At 54.9% G+C, this 20,741-nt stretch overlaps 1 protein-coding gene across 3 annotated transcripts in view; it reads right to left on the bottom strand.

The window, feature by feature from the left end:
• Window positions 1-20,741, bottom strand: part of PDE2A (phosphodiesterase 2A) — a 98,729-nt gene that overhangs the window by 14,456 nt on the left and 63,532 nt on the right. For all 3 annotated transcript variants that reach the window (XM_042905350.1, XM_042905349.1, XM_042905351.1), the window contains 5 exons: window positions 18,187-18,276; window positions 14,140-14,228; window positions 6,701-6,810; window positions 5,802-5,857; window positions 209-268 (listed from right to left, as the gene is read on the bottom strand). In XM_042905350.1, coding sequence (XP_042761284.1) covers window positions 209-268; window positions 5,802-5,857; window positions 6,701-6,810; window positions 14,140-14,228; window positions 18,187-18,276 — 405 coding nt within the window. The remainder of the gene's footprint in view (window positions 1-208; window positions 269-5,801; window positions 5,858-6,700; window positions 6,811-14,139; window positions 14,229-18,186; window positions 18,277-20,741) is intronic.

Here is a 20,741-nt window from a genome sequence, read left to right as displayed (position 1 = left end):
CACCGGTACCATAAGCAGGTCAGTGCTATCCTTATCCTCATTTTCAGATGTGAAACTGAGGTTCAGAGAGGTTAAGTGACTTGCTCAAGGTCATACAGCCCAAAGATGCTGCACTGCTTGTCCAGCTCCCTGGCCAGATCATCTCCCCACCGGCTATGATGAGGGCCTTCAGCAGCCCCCATCCTACCTCAGCCCTACCCTCACTCACATGCTTCTCCACGGCTTGCAGGCTCCACTCTTCACTGTCACTCAGCTGGCCACAGTGCACCTGGAGGAATATGAGAGGGGGACCAGCTGTGACCTCCCCTAGCCTCCTGTCTCTGCCAGAGTGCCCTCCTCATGCCCAGCACACGCTTGTCCCCACCAACACATACACACTCCAGTCTGTGGGCCTCAATGAGAAGCCCATCCTTCTGACCAAGCAGATAGCTCCTCCTTCCTCCAGGAAGCCTTCTGGGGCTAACCCAAAGAAATAGAACTTTTCTGATCTCTGCCTTTTCAGTCACTGTCCCATCAACAACACAGTCCAGGTGTTTAGTGAGGAAGGGGGTTACCTTGGACCCTCTTCCATCTCTCAGCTCATAGAAACCTTAAGCCCTGATTATGGAATCAGTGGTATTAGTCTCAGCCTCCAGCTCCACCTTTTCTGAGTTGGGGTTTGAGCCACCCCAAAGTCTGAAGTAAGGGAAGAGGTTCAACATTTAGGATGCACCTGCTGTGCCTAAAGAACTTGAGAGGAAGATGGGTGAATGAATGAAAGGAGAAAGAAAGTGCTTGCCTTCCATGTGATTCTCTCACTAGCCCACAAGGCAAGCTTCTACCCTGCATATAAAGCAAGGCCCAGAAAGGTGGAATTGCCTTGGCCAAGGTTACACGGCAGGAAGTGGCAGAGTTGGGACAGCACCACCTACTCCCTCCCCTCCTCTGCCTATACCTTCCCCTCTTTGGATCCACTCTCACCCCTCCCATCCCCCAACCTCCACCAGCCTGTCCCTCTCCAACTTCCCTGTGTCAGTCACCAGGAATATCCTCAGCCCATCTTATCTCTGTGAAGGCCCTTCCCGCCACCCCTGTTTGGGCAGTTTGTAAGAAAAATGAGAGACAGAGACAGAGAGACAATGAGAGAGAGAGAGAGTGAGAGACAGAGAGAGAGAGAGAGAGAGAGGTGGTAGTCTGGGGCCCCATTGCAGGCCCTGCCAGCCAGGCTCCCCACCTTGTCACCAGCTTCCTGCGCTGACTCAGGGCAGCTCACCACCTGCAGGGCTCCCCACAGTGCCTGCATGGGGTCCCTCCTTCATCCTCAGCTCCCCACTCGGCAGCCCCTGCCCGCCTTGCCTCTGCTCTAGGTACCCTGCCTGGAGCAGATGGAGAGGAGGAGCCCAGCAGGTTCTCAGAAAGCTCACAGTCTGGCGGGGCGGGGCGGAGTGGGGGATACAATTGGAGGGGTGCAGAACCTCATACCTGAGGAAGTAGGAGAGGGCAGACTGTGTGGGTGAGAACCGAAGGCTTGTGGGAACTCAGAGGGGGAGGGCATCTGGGAGGCTTCCAGAACTGGCACTGAAGTATGAGGAGGAAATGTGGGGCCTGAAGAGGGGGGACACTGCAGGCAGGGGCTGTCCTGGCAGTCCTGGCTGGTAGGTGGGCTGGGGATATGAGGACCAGGGCCGGGGTGGGGTCCATGGTGCTGCAGGGGGAAGAGTCTTGAATGCAAGCCTAAGGAACTGGACTTTAGCTTAATTGTACTGGGGACCCATGGGGCAGACTTTAGCATCTGTGGACCAAAAATGGTATTGAAGGCTAAGCTCTGGATGAAGTGCCATCTATGACTCCCATAGGACAGGGAGTTGAAAGAGACTGAGGGCATGATTCATTTGTGTATGCTTACATAAACATGTTGGTATTTTACTGTGCCATCCTTTTTGTCCTTCTGCCTTGACCCATTTCTCAGGAAAAGTGAAGACTGGGACCCCCCCACCCCACCGCAGGGCTGTGGGCACAACTAGTTCCTGGGTTGGCAATACAGCCTGGTGCCAATCAATACAGAGCTGGTAGACTGAAGGAGAGCTTCAGGAGGGCTGGAGAAAATGAAGGAATCGCAGAGCCCACCCCCACCCACTGGACCCCACCCACCCAGCACACGCTCCTGGGCTGCCTCAGCCCATCCCCACCCAGCATGTGCACAAGCCCACATACACAGTCTCATGAAAACCCTCCGCACTGCCCATACACTCGCTTTGCCATGGAGATACTCAGGCGTGTGTGCACACATGCGCACACAGAGTACAGTCCCAGACTCAAAGACATCCGCACACGCACACTCACAGCATCTACACCATCCATACGTGCACATGCGCACCTGTACACAGGATACTTGGGTCCACACACCCAAGAGCCACGCACACACTTCTGGCCCCCCACTTGCAAACACACAATCACCAACATCCACACGTGGCTTTTTGCTCACCAACAGGAACACACACTTGCAAACTACTCTTTCTTGTTAGTTAGGGAATGTGTCTGGGGTCCAGCGGAACACTCAGGAGTGGGCACTGGGGCTGTGGAGAGGGTTGAGAGCCCAGCACAGCCCCTATAACCCTCACCCACACAAAGTTCAACATGGCTAATTGCACGAACACCTCATCCTCACGTAAGGAGCTGGTGTGACTGGCACAGCTGAAGAGAAGAATGGGCATAAATCACGCATCAAATGCTAGAGACCAAGGGCCGCCCACTCCTGGGACTTATTATCCCAGAACTGAAAAATAGAGCTAAAGACTCTTTCCACACGAAGAATCTGCAATCAAAGCACCTTGAACTACAGGGTGCAGAGGCCCAGCACTCAGCCAGGCAGCCCGGCACCTGGCTGGCATATTCCTCAGAGAGCCCTCCATTGACCGTTTCTCCATCAGGCTCCAATATTGCAGGGCTCCCTGTTTCCTTGCTAGCATTCGCCATCATTTCTAATTCTATCCTTATTTCGCTCACTTGTTTGAGGTCTGTCTCCCAACCCCTCCAGACTGTACGGTCTGTGAAAGCAGGGGTCAGTCACTGCTGTTTGCAGCACCTATAGCACACAATGCCTGGCGGTGCTCAAGAAATATGTCTTCCAGGGGCGCCTGGGTGGCTCAGTCGGTTAAGCGTCCGACTTCGGCTCAGGTCACGATCTCGCGGTCCGGTCCGTGAGTTTGAGCCCCGCGTCAGGCTCTGGGCTGATGGCTCAGAGCCTGGAGCCTGCTTCCGATTCTGTGTCTCCCTCTCTCTCTGCCCCTCCCCCGTTCAGGCTCTGTCTCTCTCTGTCTCAAAAATAATAAAATAAACATTAAAAAAAATTAAAAAAAAAAAGAAATATGTCTTCCATTGATGGATGCATGGATGGGTGGATGGAAGGACAGCTGGAAGGACGGGTAAATGGATACCAAGAGCAAACAAAGACTCCTAGAGGGGAATGGGGCTTGTGGAGGAAGTAGCTGGTGAGTCAGCCCTCCCAAAATATCTGCCTTGTGGCACTCCTTTTACCCTTTGTACCCTCTGCCCTGAGGATCTGGTAGCAGTTAGGAGGGCTGTGGCTGCCTGGGCTGCCTCTCGAAGGACGTGAGATCCACATCAGATGTGTATGTGTCGGGGAGAGGGGTGTCCTGGGGAAGTTCATTTCTACCTGAGTTGGAAGGCACAGGCTTGGAGTAGAGGTGGACTGTGAATAATCTAAACACCTGTCAAGAGCTCCTAAAAAAACCACAAACTCTTCACTGCCCAGGGTATTTGAGGAGGTGGGCAGACAGTTGTCAGGAACTCCTCCTAACAGCCAAAGCCCCAGGTAACATCTTGCTCAACAGCACACACTCCACACCTCAGCCTCACCTGGATCGAGCTCTTTTTCCAACCACCCTGCTCCCCACCCTGCCTCGGCTCATGCTGTTCCCTCCTCTTAGGATACCCTTTCTAGTCTTCTCTGCCTGTCAACCTCCCCCCTACTCCCCAAAGCCCCACTCAAATGCTGCCTCCACCACGAGGCACCCCTTGTTGCCCCAGCCTCTACCCCTGGAGCACCTGCTGGCAGCATTTATTCCATTTGGCCAGTTGTAGCCTGAGGCTGTACCTGCCTTCCCCCAGACTGAGCTTCTAGAAGGCAGAAATGGGTCTCACTCCTCTTTCTGCCACCCTCCCTACACCCAGCTGGGATACCTAGAGCAGGGTTTTTGTTAGGGTGAATTAAATTTAATGTGGCCCCTCTGCCTCCCCAGCACACAACACACACATACACACTGGCCTTCCCCCTCCCCGTCCCCCCCCCCCCCCCAGGAGAAAGCAGAAGCCTGGACTCCCAGCTCAACCTGAGCCAAGGTGAGCAGTGGTCATGGCAGCCATCCTCCTGCCCGCAAGATGAGCAAACTCCAAATGTCCTCCTCTTGCTGGAGTTGCTGCCCTTCTGACCCAGCCCCTCCATAGGAGATCCTTCTCAGGGACCCCCAGACTCTTCTCCCTCCACAGAAGTGGGGAACGAATTACCACCACCTCCCGCTGCCCACCGCTGCACATTGCCCCTGGCCCTGGTCCTCTTCCAAGCCACCAGCTCTGGCACAGATTGGGACCAAAAGAGGGAGGGAAGCGGTGCTGAGAACTCTGTGCCAACAGCAGATCCATCCCCTGCGGGAACAGAAGCTGGGGGTGGGGGAGCAGCTTGCCGGAGAAACCGAGGGGCCGGCAGCTCCCTCAGTCAGGCAGATGGGGCTTCTAGGAGACCAAGCCAAGCACTCCTTCCTTCCTCTCCTCTCCTGCCCCCCACCGCGGCCGCCCCCCCACTCCCACCGCCCTCCCCCGCCAGCAGCTCAGGAAAGGTCAGGCGCCTCAGAAACCTTTAATTCCGTTTTAATGAGCTCTGGAGGAGTCCCACGGGCTCAGGAGGACCCACTCTTCATCTGCCCACGCCCCCTAGTCTGTGCCTTATTGAGGTGGTGCGGTGGAAGCGGACCCCCAATAGTGGCGATTTGGGGGCGCTAAACCTCGGTTTCTAGGACAGGACAATGATTTTGAATGCCCACCTCCCGTATGGGAGAGCAGGAAAGAGAGGCTGAACCAGCCCCACCAGGGTCAGCCAAACCCTGCCGGTGGAGCAGAAACCCGATGAGCTCCGCCAGGGGGCAGCAGAGGGCAGGGGGCGTCTCGGCCTGGGTTCTCTGCCTGACTGCACCCCCCCAACCCCGCCCCCCTGCCCAGGCCTGGCATCCCCACTTCCCACAAAAGCCCCTTCCCCCTCCATCTCCCTCTCCAGGAAGCCCGCCCTGGTCAGCCATGGGGCTGGATGCCTTCCCAGGCAGACCCTCCGGGTGGGCCTCCCCCCTTCCTGCTCTTGAGCTCTGGCCACCGGAATCTGACTGAACTTCTCATACTATCTCTACTTGTCAGGGCCATGTCCATCCATCATTCCTCAGTGTCTTTCAGGCCCTCTGTGGACAAAGCTCTTGGCCCCCAACCCAGCCGGGAGGATGCCAAAGAGGAAGTAAGGTCAGGGTTGCACCAACAGCTCCATGGGGCTGAGAAGTGCAAAAGGGACTTGCACATGTCTCTGGAAGTTGCTGACTGGGCCAGTGACTGCGTCCTGCCCATTCAAGGTAGGGCAGAGTGCTGGGGTGTGGGAGAAGCCAGACTCCTCCTAGACCCCATTTCCTCAACTCCAGCCCAGCTTGCTGTAACACACACACACACACACACACACACACACACACACACACACCCTAGACAGGCTCCATCCGCTATCCCTCCCTTGGTCTCCACTCCCCCATCCCACCCCACACTGTTCTTACCAAGATGACGGCTGCCACAGCCCCAGCCTCCTTGTCCACCAGCGGCATGACCAGCACTGAGGGGGAGAGGGCAATGAGGTGGTCCTGTGGGGCCAATGAGGCTCAGAGATATGGAGCCAAGCCCCAGGGTGGGGGAGACAAAGACACAGACAGAGAGGCCGGGACAGAGACACAGAAAGACCCAGAGACCCAGAGAGATGGGGGGTCCTGAGGCGGCAACAGAACAACCACAGCAATGTCCCCTGCATGGAAGGAAGCCCCCTCATGTTACAACTCTCCTGTGACCACCCCCAGCAACCCTGAGAGAGCAGGAGGCAGGTAAGGCTGAGCACCCCTATTTTACAGATTGGGAAACTGAGGTCCAGAAAGGGGAAGTGACTTGCCCAAGATCACACAGCAAGTCAGGTCTCCTGACTCCCAGTCTTGTGCACTTTCCACATCGAGACAGAGGACACAGACCTAGAGAGACTGAGACACGAGGCAGAGAGACATGGCGGACAGGGGGTGTGGAGAGGAAGAGAAAGAAAAATAGAGACAGTGACAGAGAAAGCATGACAACAACACAGCCCATCTAGCATGAGACACAAGCACGTGACCACTGCGGCCACTGGCCACTGAGCCCTAGTATGTGCCCGGCCTTTAACATGCGTTATCTCATTTGCTCCTCCTCAAAACACCCCCTCAAGGTAGGTTCTCTCATCCCCATTTTATAGATCAGAAAATCGAGGCTCAGAGAAGTTAGTAGCACAATAGAGAGAGAATTAGATGAGGGGATTGCCGAAGACACAGAGCAAGAGGAAAAAGGAGACAGAGAGATGAAGACAGGGATAGAAGACAGATGGGATCTGGGGAGCAGGGGCACGGTCCCTCCCTGCCCCTGCCCAGTTCCCAGTCCTTACCTTGGGTATCAGGAGCCAGTGGGGCCATCAGTCTGGCCAACGGCTTCCCCGGCAGGTCCGAGGGGCCCAGTCCATTGCAGCCCAACCGCTTCCGGGAGATCACAGCCTCTCTGAAAAGAGGATGTATGTGATCCTACCTCTCAGTCCCTGGATCAAAAAGGTGCAGGCCCCAACCTGGGGATACACAGCAGGCTGGACTCTGCACATCTGCAAGGATCTAGACAAGCTGACCGGCCATAGGGCGGACATGAGGAGGACACAAATAAAAGAGATAGGAACCCTGACCTGTCATGTGGAAGAGGCAGGCAGCCACAGTCTGGCCTCTGGTGCCTCTTTGCTGGTGGGTATGTGAAAGTACCCTGGGGCCCCATGCAGGTCCCCCAGGGCAAGTAAAGCAAGGGCTCAGAGCTTTACTTTAAAAGGCTGCCTCTTTTAAATCCTGCTGTGGCCACTACTTAACCTTGGGCAAGTGGCCTACCTCTCTGAGCCTCCCAGGGAGAAAGAGTGTGGGGAAGAGGAGAACCCTAACCAACTCAATCCTCAGGAAAGCCATTCTATACACCTGAAACTAGTGTTACACTGCATGTCAACCATACTTTAATTAAAAGAAGGGGGGGGGGAACATTCTAGAGCAACTTTCAGCACTAAGCACAGGAGGGAGGACTCCAGAGGTAATCGTCGTAACTAAAGTACCCTCCATTCCCTATGTGCCATGCACCATCCAAGCAACTCATAGAGATTGACTCAGAATTCCCAACAATCCTATGAATTAAATATTATCATCATTTCCATTTTCAGGCAGAGACACTAAGGCACTGGGAGTTAGGAACCTATCCAAGATCCCATGGTTAATAAGTGGTAGAGTCAGGATTTGAACCCAGGCAATTGGCACCAGAGCCCATACTCCTAACTGGCTGGTGTGTTTGAACCTTCCTAAAGACCTGAGGGGATGTGAGTTTCCAACGGGATTGGTATGAATGGGTGTAGGTGTGATGGAGGGGCAGCGGGTGGGGGTAGGTGATGTAGGAAGAATGAGTCTCTCTCTGCCCTCACTACACATACCACCCTACCCCCACAACCCGCCTCTAGCTCTTCCTGCTGAATTAAGTGCCTGATTTTTCACCAACTGTCACTCCCTGAGGATTAATTGTCCTGGGTTCCTCATCCCTCACGCTGCCTCCACTTAATTGTGTTTGTAGGAACTGCCTGGCCTGAAGAGAAGAGAAGCCTTGGGGGGCTGGGACTCCAGTGTGTGCATGTGGGGTCACTAAGGGGAGCCAAGCAAAGGCCAGATGAGGAAAAGAGAGGAGGTGGCCTACAAGCCTCCTGATTAGGAGGTCACGGCCTCTAGAGAAATTGAGGACTAAGAGGTTGAGCTTCTTGGTAAAGTTCACGCCACATTCTGAACTGGATCCATTCACTCCTGGCCTCTTGGTTCAAAATCTACAAGACCCAGTGGTGTGTCCCACCTTCTAGCCCTCACACGCTGGGCTATTAGGCTCCGGGAGTGCTAGGCCCCAGCTCTGCCCTGTCCAACTGTGCCAATCACCCCAGGAAGGAATAGGAATCTAGGGTGGCAGGAGGGCAATGCAGCCATGGTCCTGGAGACTAAATTGATAAAGGCGGGGTCTTCATGGAGGCAGGGGCCAGGCCACCTGGAGGCAGGTGACCCTCAGCCAATCCCCTCTTGTCGAACCCACCCAGCCACTTGGCCTCGCACCGTCTGGTTACTAGGCAACCACAAGGTGGCGCTGGTCCCTCCGTTGCTGGTCAGTAAAGGCTGTAGTTTCATCTCTCTGACCCCTGACACCCCTCTTCCCCCAACCCTGCCCCAACCAGGGGCTGGCTGCCTTGGCTTTGCCCTCTACCCCACACCCCAGGAACCTGATGAAGCCTTTCTTCTTTTCTGCACAAAACTCCCTCCTCTGTGCTCATGGCTCCATGACTCTCCAGCCCCAACTCTATGAGCTCCAGACCCCAGATACCCAAAGTCCTCCTGTAAGCCTGCCCTGGATGTCCCGAGGTTGTCAAAGGCACCCAGTCCCAACCTGAATTTATTCTCTCCACCACCAAAAAGTGGCACAACCATCCCCTGGGTCCCTTGTGGCTTGTCCACAAACTGTCCCAGCTACCTCCCTCTTCCTCACTTCCCCCATTCAATGAGTGAATCACCTCCCATGCATCTCTCACAACTGTTCCCCATGGAATTAGTATCAAAGAAGGCTTCCTGGAGGAGGTGATGCTGAGTTGGGTCAAGGCAGGCAGGAAGGGATGTGCAAGCAGATGGAACTGCATGTGTAGAGGCTCAGAGGAAAGAAAGAACATGTGTCTGCCGGATGGCCCAACTGCAAGAAGGTTAGTGTGTCTGGACGGCTTGGAGCGAGGCTGGAGAGAGCCCTGAGGAGCTGGGCATGATCCTGAGGGCAGTGGGAGCACCAGGAAGGACTTTAGTTGGGGAAAGTAAAGGTCAGGTTTGCTTTCAGGTGCATCAGTTTAGCTGCTGGGTAAAACTCTCACTACAGAGGGAGAATCTGAGAGACTGGAAACCTCTTGTAAGGGAGGGCCTCTGGTCTCAGTGGTCCCTGGTCAGCAGAGGAGAGGCGGGGCTTGGGCAGATCAACCTTGACTGAGCCCACATCTCTCACTGAACACTGGGGCCTCCCGGGAGGTTAAACCCTCAGAAATCCTTAACCTTGGCACCTTGCTCTGCAACCTGCCTTCCCTGGCCTGGCCACATCCCGCGGTCCCAGGCAGGTCTGTGCCGGGCCATGCTCACCTCAGCCCACCCCCCATGCAAGCCCTTTGCGTCTGCTGCACCCTTCCCAGAACTGTTGTCCCCTGGGAAGTTTTAAAGACACCCACAGACTGGAAGGGGAAGGGGAGGGCCCAGGCTGAGTCTCCTCCACCCAGATGAGGGTGGGTGTTTGTCTACCCTCACACCCCAATGGCTCCTCCCTCAATTTAGGACCCTCTGCCCTGCCTCATCTCCCCTCCTGACGACTCCAGCCTCCTACCTCCACCTGCCAAGCTGATGGTGGGGGTGAGGGGACTTCACGCCAGGGGCCAGCTGTACAGGTTGAAGGCTAATGACTCAGCACTGGTGCCTGGGTGGTCATGACTGTCCCAGTGGCGATAAAGACAGATGGGCACAGAGTGAGGAGAGGAACGGGCGTGTACTTTATGACGGTTCTGTTCCTTTAACAATTATTTGTTTAGTGGCAAGAGTGGAGAAAAAGGCTCTCTGTTGGTAGGGTCAAATGGCCTGGAAAGAGCTGAGTGCCCAGGCCCTCTTCTACTCCTCTGAGCCCCTTCTTTGGTGAGGCCCCATCCCCTTTACTGAGCACCCCCCCACCCCACTTCCTAGGGCCTAAATCTCTCTGTGACCTTTCATCTCTCTAGGGGACAAATTATGATTCAGCCCAGAACCTGGACCCTCCCCTCCCCTTCCCTCTCCCAGAATGTGAGACTCCGGAGATGGGAAGAGACTATTTCCTGTGTCCTTTGAGACAAATCAGAGGAACACAGATTCTGTGGTAAAAAAGGACCAGGTCAGCTCTGAGGAAGGAATGTGTCAAGGTTGGGCCCTGGGACCCCCAAATGGTAGCAGAGGGAGACAAGCAGCTGGGGCGGGTGTGGGTGGTGTCTCCGTGGCAGCTGAAAGGCCCCAGACTCTGCCACACTCAGCATTGGGTCGTGAGAGGCTTCAAGGTGGCAGGAGACACAATAAGAAGAGGAAGGTGGCAGGGCTGGGGACTGAAATAGGCTGGGAGGTTGAGGGGGCTCCAACAAGAGAGAGACAAAGACTTCCAGGAGGTTCTCCCCTCCAGTTCTTGGAATTCAGAGCTGGACCAGCCCTCAGACATTGTAGTGTCTTACTGTCTCCCAGGAGTGGACAGGGGCCCAGCGCGATCTCAGGACACCCCCCTGGATCCCAGGTCTCCTGACTCCCAGCTCGTGTTTCTTCTTGTGGAAAGACCCATCCCTGAGGTAGGCCGTCATGGCCAGACACCTTTTCTGGAAATTGGATCTTCCTTAGTGTCAGGGAACTATGGAGCGGGCCTCCTAGAGCGCCTCCAGCTGGGCTGTGGGAGATTAGGGAAATGTGGCCGGTTGAGATGGAGCCACACAGGGAAGGGCTTTGCTAGGGACAAGAGGGCATGAGCCAGCACGAGGGGGGCAGGGAACCCAAAACACTTTGTGAGGATGAAACTGGGCACCTGCGAGCCCACAGGGGTAAGGGGGCAGTGGCAGGAGGGGCCTCCCCATTGTCCCTTGGATGTCTCCCCTGCCTCCCTCATACTACCCTGAGCCCATCCTCTGCCCCTTACCCCCGGGTCCTTATCTGTCTTTATGACCCGACTCTATTCACACCTGCTGCTGTTTGCCAGCCCTGCCAGCCCTCCAGGGTTTCCTGGAGCAGGGCCCCCTCCACTGGGCATCTGCCTCAGCCTTAGCCTGAGGCAGGTGCCCAGTGTGCTGCTGGGGCCAGAACTGCAAAGGTCACCATTGGAAGGACCCTGTACCAAGCCCCATCCATTTTATAGAAAAAGACTGAATGAAGCAAGAAGGGAAGTAATTTTCTCAAGGTCACCCAGATGGGGAAATTGAGACTTGGGGGTGGAGGGCAGCCAGCAACCACTGAGCTCTGACTGTGTACGGGGCACTGTGTATCCATTACATCATGACACCAAAAGACAGGTCCTACTGTTACCTCTGTTTTAGGGATAAGAAAACAGTCTTGGAAGTGGACACAGGGAGGCAGCAATGGGGCCAGGGTAGGATCCAGGCCTATCTGACTCCCATTCCAGTGTTCTTCCCTCTTCCACATACCGAGCTAAGTCTTAGCCCTTGTCTAGGGGGTGGGCTCAACACCAGACAGGGAGAGGGCAAGCATAGCACAGATTTCAGAAGACGGGACTGACCTCAACCTTCACCCCCCATCCTTACCAGATTGAAGGAGCTTTGATCTCTGTGTCCCCTGGGATGTGTACTGCCTCACCCCTCTTGCCCCTTACCAGCCTCTCCTCCTCTGACTTCTCTGATTTCTGAGCCCTGTCTCCCAGCAGGCACTCACCTCCCCATCTCCACTGAACTCTGGGCCAATTGCATTGGAACATTCACTTTTTTTTTTTAATTTTTTTAATGTTTATTTATATCTGAGACAGAGAGAGAGAGAGAGACAGAGCATGAGTGGGGGAGGGGCAGAGAGAGAGGGAGACACAGAATCCAAAGCAGGCTCCAGGCTCTGAGCTGTCAGCACAGAGCCCGATGTGGGGCTCGAACCCACAAACTGTGAGATCGTGACCTGAGCTGGAGTCGGTCACTCAACCGACTGAGCCCCCCAGGCACCCCAAGGAACATTCACTTTTAATTGCCTTTTATTTCTTTTTCTTCTTCCCTTCCCCTTCCCCTCTCCTTTCCCCTTCCCCTTCCCCTCCCCCCATCCTCTCCCCTCCCCTCCCTTCCCCTCTCCTCTTTCCTTTCCTTTCCTTTCCCTCTCCGCCCCCCCCCCCCCCCCCCCGTCCCCTCCCCTCCCATTCCCTTCCCTTTCCTTCTTGTTACTTTTTCCAAAGGCTTTACTGAGTCTGAAGTGGTTGTGGGGGCAGGGGGTCAGGGGATACTGAAAGAGCTGCTGATGCAAAAGATCTGAGACCTCTCCAAGATGCCTGGACCAAAGACACCCCATCCACCCCACCTCACAGCAGAAAACCTAAGGGGAACGTTTGCAGGCTCAGAAGGGGCGGAGTAAACCCATCATGCTCCCCTCCTGCTTTCTGAGCCCATGATCCTGCAACCCTCTCCCAGGAAGGCCTTCCTGGGCCACTTTGAGGAAACTTCTTGGACAGAGCAAGCTCATATGAAGCAAAGTTCTTAGCAGTAGGTGTGCTGGCTCAGAGGAGAAAGGGGATTATTACAGCATTCTTTTTCCTTAAGATTCCAAAGACCTTCCAGCCCTATTTTACAGTCTTACAGAAGGGACAGTAGAAGCCAGAGAAGGCATGGCCGGCTTGGTTCACACAGTCCTTGAAGGGAGGAGTTATCAGGAGATAACTGAAGGGGAGAGTGTCACTCACCACCCACACCATGGGGGAGCCAAATGGGAGAACAGGAGGTGGGAAAGCTCTTGGGTTGTTGGAGAGGCACCGGCCCCTTCCACGGGGAAGGGCTAGAGAGAGGCCAGCATCCAGGAATCCAGGGTCCCAAGTACCAGGAGGAGCCTCAAAACCACCCACATCCCTAGCCTCAGGAACCTCTGGCATCCCTAAACAGCAATTTTTTCCATGGCTTCTGTGAAAGGAGAGCGTCTCGCCAGTCTCAGCTACCACCTGAAAAAGCCACATTGCTGGACTGCTTGGCCTGTTGGAAAAGCCCTCCTCTTCTAGTAACACCCCCACTGGTGCCCACTGGGCCCTCAGCTCCCAGCCTAGTGCTCCCTGGGCCCATGATGGCCCTGCAGTGCTTACGAGGCAGTGACCATGCCCTCCGTGGCCTGCCTTCCTCTGGACCAGCACTCTTGCCTGTCAACACTTTCTCATCTGACAAGCTCCACTTCCCCTCGCTGTCTCCCAAATGGCCAGGAGCCAGGAGACGGTGTCCCAGGCCTGCCTCTGTCTCACACCAGGTATGTGGCCTTGGACACGTCTCATGATGTTTGCCCATCTGGAAGATAAGGAGGTTGAATTCAATAGGCTCAGAGGTATCAGGGGACCACAGAGCACTGAGCCCGATGTTCCTAAAGTCAGCGATTCCAACATTCTATCATAACAAAAGTAAAACCAGACCTTTAGCACTTCTTATGGATTCAGTTTTAAGGGCTGTGTTAAGCTCATTTAATTCACCCCCAACAACCCCATGAGATAAGTACTATTATTATTGCCATTTACAAACAAGAAAACGGAGGCACAGAGAGGTTGAGTACCTTGCCCTAGGCTATACAGCTAGTAAAAGGGAACTGGGATTTGAACCCAGGCAGTCAGGCTCAGAACCCACAGCAGGACACTGTCTCTGATCTCCTTCTCCCTGCTCTCACATACGGGGTTGACACCGTGTGCTCCCGCAGGTCCAGCATTCTGTGATTCTGTGAGAACTTCCCAGGCAGTTCTCATAGCCTGCTGGGTTCTAACTGATAAACTGCAGCCCTGACCTTCTGAGACTGGGCTCTGAGGAGGCTGCAGCAATTTAGAAGAGCTCCCCAGGTTTCTAGAAGAAAACCTACCAGTTGGCCCTTTCCCTGTGCTGTCCACTGCCCCAACACAACATGAGAAAAGACACTGCTTCTCCCCTCTGGGGGGTGTCAGTGACCCAGCCAAGGAACCCCAGCTGGCAGGGAAGCTGAGGTCAAGGTCAGGTGGGGGAGATCAGACTGGATGACTTTGGAAGGTCCCCCAGGCCTGAGATCCTTGACTGTGCTAGAGGCAGTGGGGTGCAAAATAGCTCACCGGACTTTCCCCTCCTGGGGCAGCTCGTGGGGGGGGTCCTCACACACCAGCCGGGACTCCCCATCCAGCAGGTAGGTGTAGACAGTCTCCTAGGACAGAAGGCACTCATGAGACCCTATACAGAGCCCTCCCAGCCGCCCTGTCCCAGCCCAGACATGGATCTGGGTGACAAGGTCACAGACCCTCTAGGAGTGGGATCAAGCATCTGTTTGTTTTTACTCCCCAGGTGATTCTAACATGTAGCCATGGTGGAAAAAGTCCCTTATGAACTTATACCTCGCCCTCTCCTCTTGGAGGGGGTTCTCTGGGCAGGCAGTGACCCGTGACCCTGCAGGCTTTCCTTGTCTATCACCCCAAATCCAAAGTGCTGGGGAAAGAGTCTAAAGGACTGAAGGTGCAGACAAATCTCACCCACCACCCACCTCAGTTTGCTGGGACTCTAGCCTCAGCAAACAACTGAGTGGTCTACTCAGGGCTAAATGCCAAGAGGGGCTCAGAACACCCTGGAAGAGTCCCTCCTACCTCAGAGACACAAATAATTCTACAAGAAACCACACACTGTGACTCAAGCCAGAAGGACTTCCCGGAGGAAGTGACCTTACATCTGTAACTACAGTAAAAATGAAACACATTCTGGGAGTCGGTGAGGCACAAAGAGTGGCTTCTGGGCCAAGTAGCAGGCAGGCAGTGTAAAGAGCACAGAGCATTTATGGAACTGACAGGGGAGGCAGGGGACACAGGAGGTTGTCTTAGGGTCAGCAGGGCCTATAAACATTTGGAGGAGACTGCTGTGAGCCCTGAGAGAGAGGAGCAGGTGCGCATTTTGGAGTGATCACTCCCCAGAGTGAGATCAAAGCTCTCTTCGAAGCTTGTCAACTCTTCAGCTTGTCAGTCTGCCTTCCCCAAGGGCCCAGAGCCATTTTGGCCTCGGTTGTAGGCCATGTCTTGGCAGAAGTGGTTGCCCTCACGGCAACCCCACTGCCCCACGGGTGAAAAATCGACATCCCCTCCAAACGGGACTGGTCACCCCGAGGGATCCGTAACCAGCTCATTCAGCCCAGCCTCACTGAGCGCCCCACCATGCACACTCTGGGTGCGGAGGGAGGGAGACCCAGAGGCCGGTGCTGTCCAGAAGACCCCGAGGGGTACCCACACGCCCAGGTAAGTATCCCGAGGAGTGCTGTTTTCTTGGTGCGGGCAGGCAGGTCTCTCCTCTCTGCTGCGCTACCAGGGAGGGCTTCTGGAGGAGATGACACTGGAGCCAGGCGCTGAAGGCCCACCCGTAGTAAGTGTGCCAGTAAGTGTGGAATCCCTCTCAGCTGAAGTAGCGGCCCTTCTGCCACTGTGGGTGTCCACAGTCCTGCCAGCCACTCTTGTTGTTTTTGGCTGCCCCCACCTCCCAGCCCCAGTTCCAGTCCTGCTTCCAGAGAACTTGAACCAGTTCATTGGTGGTATGGGCTGGGGATGATAGGGCCTGAGAAGGGTGACAGGGGCAAGTCACAGGCCAGAACTGGAGGCCCCTTGTCCTCCAGGGTAAGGGTCTAGGCTGGGAGTTTAGGGATGGAGAAATCAGTGGGAGGGAGGCCTCTCCTCATCTATATCCAGCCTCCTTCTTGTCCTCCAATCCTTGCAGCAGCCTGGGAGGGGCCTGAGGGATTTGGCCCAAAGAGGTTAAGAGACCACCCGGCACATAGGGTCACACAGTGAGTCTTCCCCGGGCAGAGAGAGAGGTGGGTACACAAGGGGTGGGGAGCCTGGGAGGACAGATCCTCATCACTTCCGGATGTCCCTCTATCTCCCACCCCCTCACTCTCAGCCCTCTGGGTTAAAATTAGCTGAGTTTATTGGAGAGAAGGAGGGAACCATTTCAGACACATCAGCACCATCTGCATTCGGGGCTGCCTGCCACAATGGGTGCTGATGAGGGAGCCAGGTGCCAGAGGCTCTCCTCACCAAGGAGGAGTATGGAGACCCCTCCCCCAGCGCCCCACCCCTCCCTGGGGGCTGAGCTGACACCTCCATCTCCCTCCCTCCTCTGAGGACTGAGTAGACCGCCCATCTGCCCTTCCCCCCACCCCCACTCCACTGGGAGGGGGGGGCAGACCAGACCCACCCCTTCCAGTCCCTGCCCCCATTCTCTGGGAGCAGACCAGAACTTCCATCTCACCCCATTTCCTGGGGGCAGAGCAGACCCTCCCATCTTCCCCTACTTCCAGGCGACAGGCCAGATGTCCCCTCCCCATCCCTGCCCCCACTGTCTGGGGGCAGACCGGACCTCTCACCTACCCACCTCTTCCTGGGTGCAGATCCTCCCATCTCCCCCCACTTCCTGGGGACAGGTCAGATGCCCCCCCCCCCCATCCCTGCTCCCACTCCCTGGGGACAGACTAGACCTCTTGCCTACCCACCCCTCCCTGGGTGCAGATCACACCTCCCATCTCCCCACCCCTCCTGGGTGTGTGGGGGGGGGGGAGGGGAGGGACTGAGACACTCCATGCAATTAAAGCAGGGCTGCCCAAAGTCAGGGCTTCCCTAGCTCATACAGGTCTCTTGGATGAGTTGAGGTAGACGTGTCCCGTTGTCCCAGGAACCTAACTGTCTGAACGACAGCTGTCTCCCAAACCCCCAGCTTTGGAAATACAATTAATCCAGTACAGGGCATCTACACTGGCACAACCACCAGGCACCCTGCCTATGAAGATGTAGCCAGTCACCTCCTCTTACCCCTCCCAGGACAGTCTCAATGGCCACAGAGGGGCCCAGGGCAGCCTTACAGATGCTGACCTGCTAACCTCTCCACCCCCTCCTTTCCAGATGTTTCTCCACCCCAGGCCAGATGTTGCCTCAGTCCTACCCTTCTCTGGGAGGATTTATTTTTGGGCTCAAACACACCACCCACTTCCTACCAATTTCACACTCAATAAAGCTCACTCATTAGCCCTCCTCCAGGGCTCTGAACTTCTAGAAGGTTTGAGAAGGCAGAGCAGAGGAGAGAGAATGGGGATGCTTAGGTGCCAATACCCCTTTGTCCCTGTCATGCTGTGTGACCTTGGGTGAGGTGCCTTCCCTCTCTGGGCCTCTAGTGGTTCATCCATCAAGTAGATTCAGATATGATAGGCTTGCAGGGGTGGAGGTGGGGGTGGAGGATGTCACGTTTTGGCAGAGGCTGACTCTGGCTGGTGTCTAGAGTAGGGGAGAGAGGATTCCAGGCTGTGGGACCCAGTTGAGGCATCTCTTCCTCCTGGAAGTCTTTAGTGCTCCTTTGGCAGGTTCAGACAGTGCTCCCCTTCCCCCCACTAGGCTGACAGCTGAGATAGTGCTGCTCCAGGTCTTCAGGGCAAGTTTACTTGTCCTACAGCCTAAGGTGTGAGCAGTAGCCACTGGAGCCAGGTTGGGGAATGACTGGGGGGGCAGCTCAGGAGGGGCACAGTTCCCTTACCAAGGCACTCTGAGCCCAGACAACCAAGGGGACCAGGGCCCAAGCAGCCACCCTCCACCTGCCCCTAATCTGCAATCATCCGTGGTATTGGGGCAGGTGAGAGAGAAGCCTAAAGGTTTCTAGAGGTCACCTTGTCCAGCTTCCTATCTCCAGGCAGGACACTTTAACTTCACACGACTCACTCAATAAAGCTGAGCCTCATTCTAGCACCTCTGGAATGGGATCTGGGATCAAGGAAGTTCTTCTGCATGTCTACCCTCAACCCCTCCAGCTATATATTTTAAAGCCCACTTGACTCCACTATGTTCTAGCTATTATCCTAGGAGAATCCTTTCCATTGTCTGAGACATGATCTTTCCAATGAAGTTCTAAGTCCCTTTCTGTCTCTGATATTCCAGAATTCCTATGTAAGTTCATTCTTTGGGACTTAGCTTCAGCCCTTCTCTTCCAGAATGCCCTCTCAGAACACTTACCCAAACCCTTCCCTTCCCTGCGAGAATCCTCTGGGCAGGGATCCTGCCTCTTCCTACTCAACTCTGTGTGAGGTACACAGTAAGGAGCTGGGCAAAGATTTGGGAGGTGGGGAAAGTGTGGGGCAAGGCACCTACCACTTTGGGGAGCACAGCTGAAAGGGCCTCCTTGACAGCCCGCTGGAAGCCCGCGATGTGGATGACAGAGCCCAGGCTCAGCAAAGCATCCTGGAAGAGAGAAAAGGGCAGTGAGGGTTTTCTCCAGGCAGGCCAGGGCAGCCCCATCTGCCCAGACAGCTATGAGCACAAAGTCCCAGCTTAAACCAGAGCCCAAGTCTCTCAGACACTTAAATCCCAGGATCTTAAAATCTCAGAATCCAACAAGTCTTATGGCCCTAGAGTATCCAGGTCCACTCATCTTACAGATGGGAAAAGGGGGCTCAGAGAAGGGCCAGGGGCTTAGCATGCTCACAGTGAGTCAAGAGGCCAAGTTTAGATTAGCTCCCAGGCCTCTTGTCCTTTAGCCAAGGACAACTCTGGCATAGTAGGGAAAGCACAATCTTCCATATTAAAACAAAGCAAAACAAGCAAACAAATAAAACCTCAATTTGAATCCTGGGAGCTAGAGAGAGCCCATGGGGTGCATGAGCCCACAAGGTGAGAGAAATACAGTTGGGCCAGCCCCTGGCAAGACAGTGGGGGAAGGAGAAGTCAGCCTTGACTGCCTCACAGCTTTCCCATCCCAGGAACAGGCCTTGTCCTTGGAGAGCCGGAACAGAAGAAAGGTCCACGCTTCTCACTCTATTAACTTGGCCAAGCCACAGGGATCAAAAAGAAAGGTAATGGAACAGGGGATCCAGGGCCAAGGCAGGCTCATGACTCATACCGTCCACTCAGCCATGCCCTCCCCACAAGCCCTTGAAGTTCCTTTCTGTGGATGGCTGGGTCTGTGTTCAAAAAGCAAAATAGTTAACTGTAGGAGGAAGGCGACATGGCTTGGCCCCCATTCATATAAAAATGTTACGAGGTTGAGGGTCTTAGTGAACCACAAACTCAGTCTGAGCCCATAGTGTATGTGTGGCTGGTAATAAATTAAAATGCTGACACTGCAGGCCATATTAATAAAGATCTGTTATCCCAAATAGGGAAGATAACAGTTCTCCCACCTCTATTGGCTGATTAGATCATCCCCAGCGCATTGTGTCCCTCCCAAGTGAGGACAAGATGAGACTCATTCACAGGTGACCCATGTAAGGAGGGAACTAGAAACCAAGTTTTGCATGTGCCTGAGACTGGAGAGTCTGGGGGTGCCCAGCCTACAACAGAGCAGACCCATGGGTCACAATCTTTGACTCCAAATCTGTCAGGCTGTCCTGAGCAGGGGACAGGACTCCGTGGCCCCAGGGACAGCCTGGAGACCCATAGGTTTAAAAGAGGCTGGCCTTGACCCAATGGGATGAAGGACTTTTATCTACGCAGAGCCATGCTACATAGGCATCGGCCACCAGGAGACAAGGAGGAAGTAAGCTGCCTATCCCTAAGGGTGTGAAAGAATGGACGAAGTGCCCATCTTTCAGAGAGGCCACAGATGGGAGTCCTGTACCGGGGTCCAGGCTTCAGCTACAGGTTTCACCCTTGCATGTTCTTGGCTTCGGTTTTCTCCCTCATTCCCATGGCCACCCAGTCCTGTTTCCACGAATGGGCGGCAGGGATGGACTCACTCCCTGAATGCTCACTTGGCATTGCTGTCCCCAAACCCCAGCCTCCCTCTGATCCCTCCCACTGCTCAAGAATGAAGACACATCTTGGTCACAGAGATCCATTTCTGCTGTTGGACATCAGAAGCTGCTGATTCCAAACATTATAATCCCCAAATTGGGTTAATTGTCCTTTAACCCTTAGGCACTCCTCATCCCAGTTCACACACTCTCAGCACCACCTATACCCGGCCACACAGCCACAGATTTCCACATCTCTGCAGGAACACCCAACATGCCTTCAGATACCTCCAGGCACACACACAGGTGCAGCTACTTCCTTATGTGTTCACAGGGCCAGGACTTAGTAACAGCTGCACACACAATATACACGTAAGCTAGCGTGGCCTTTCGAGGTCAGTTCTGCAGTCTAAAGAAGGGAGAAAGGGCTCATGTCCCAAATAATCCCCAAATTAAGTCTGCCAACCCAGGCTCCTCAGGCTGAGGCTCCCAGGGCAGGACCCCAGAAGGTGGTGCTGATTTAGGTCTGTTCCTGCCTGGAGGTGGGGGGATTAGGAGGTGGAGGGTAGTCGAGCTGAGCCCTGAGGGGCCTTGACCTCCAGTGCAGTTTGATTAAGTATATGCCATAGAAGTTGGAGAAGTGGGGCCAAGCTCTGCTGTGGGGGCAGAAACTGTTCAAAGCCATTATCTTGGGACAGCTAAGTCTTCCCATTTGACAGATGAGGAAACCAAGACTCAAAGAGAAGGAATGTCCCATTGGTGGTCAGCCAGCCCATCAGGCAGCACAAGGTCCACAGCACAAGTCTCTGCCTGTCCAGCCCCGGTCTGGCTCCTGCTCTGCACCCGCCCCCCAGCTCCCTTCCCAGGGGGCTTAGACAGAATAGTCTGTCCTTTGTTCCAATTGGTGGGCACCTCCACCTGCCCTTTACTTGGATTGGGGAATGCCCTGACCTGTCCTTTACTGGAATTGGTGGG

This window comes from Panthera leo, chromosome D1 (genome assembly GCF_018350215.1).
Source record: "Panthera leo isolate Ple1 chromosome D1, P.leo_Ple1_pat1.1, whole genome shotgun sequence".
Classification (NCBI taxonomy): Eukaryota; Metazoa; Chordata; class Mammalia; order Carnivora; family Felidae; genus Panthera; species Panthera leo.
The sequence above is the reverse complement of the archived record's forward strand: the minus strand, read 5'-3'. Positions and strand labels throughout refer to the sequence as shown.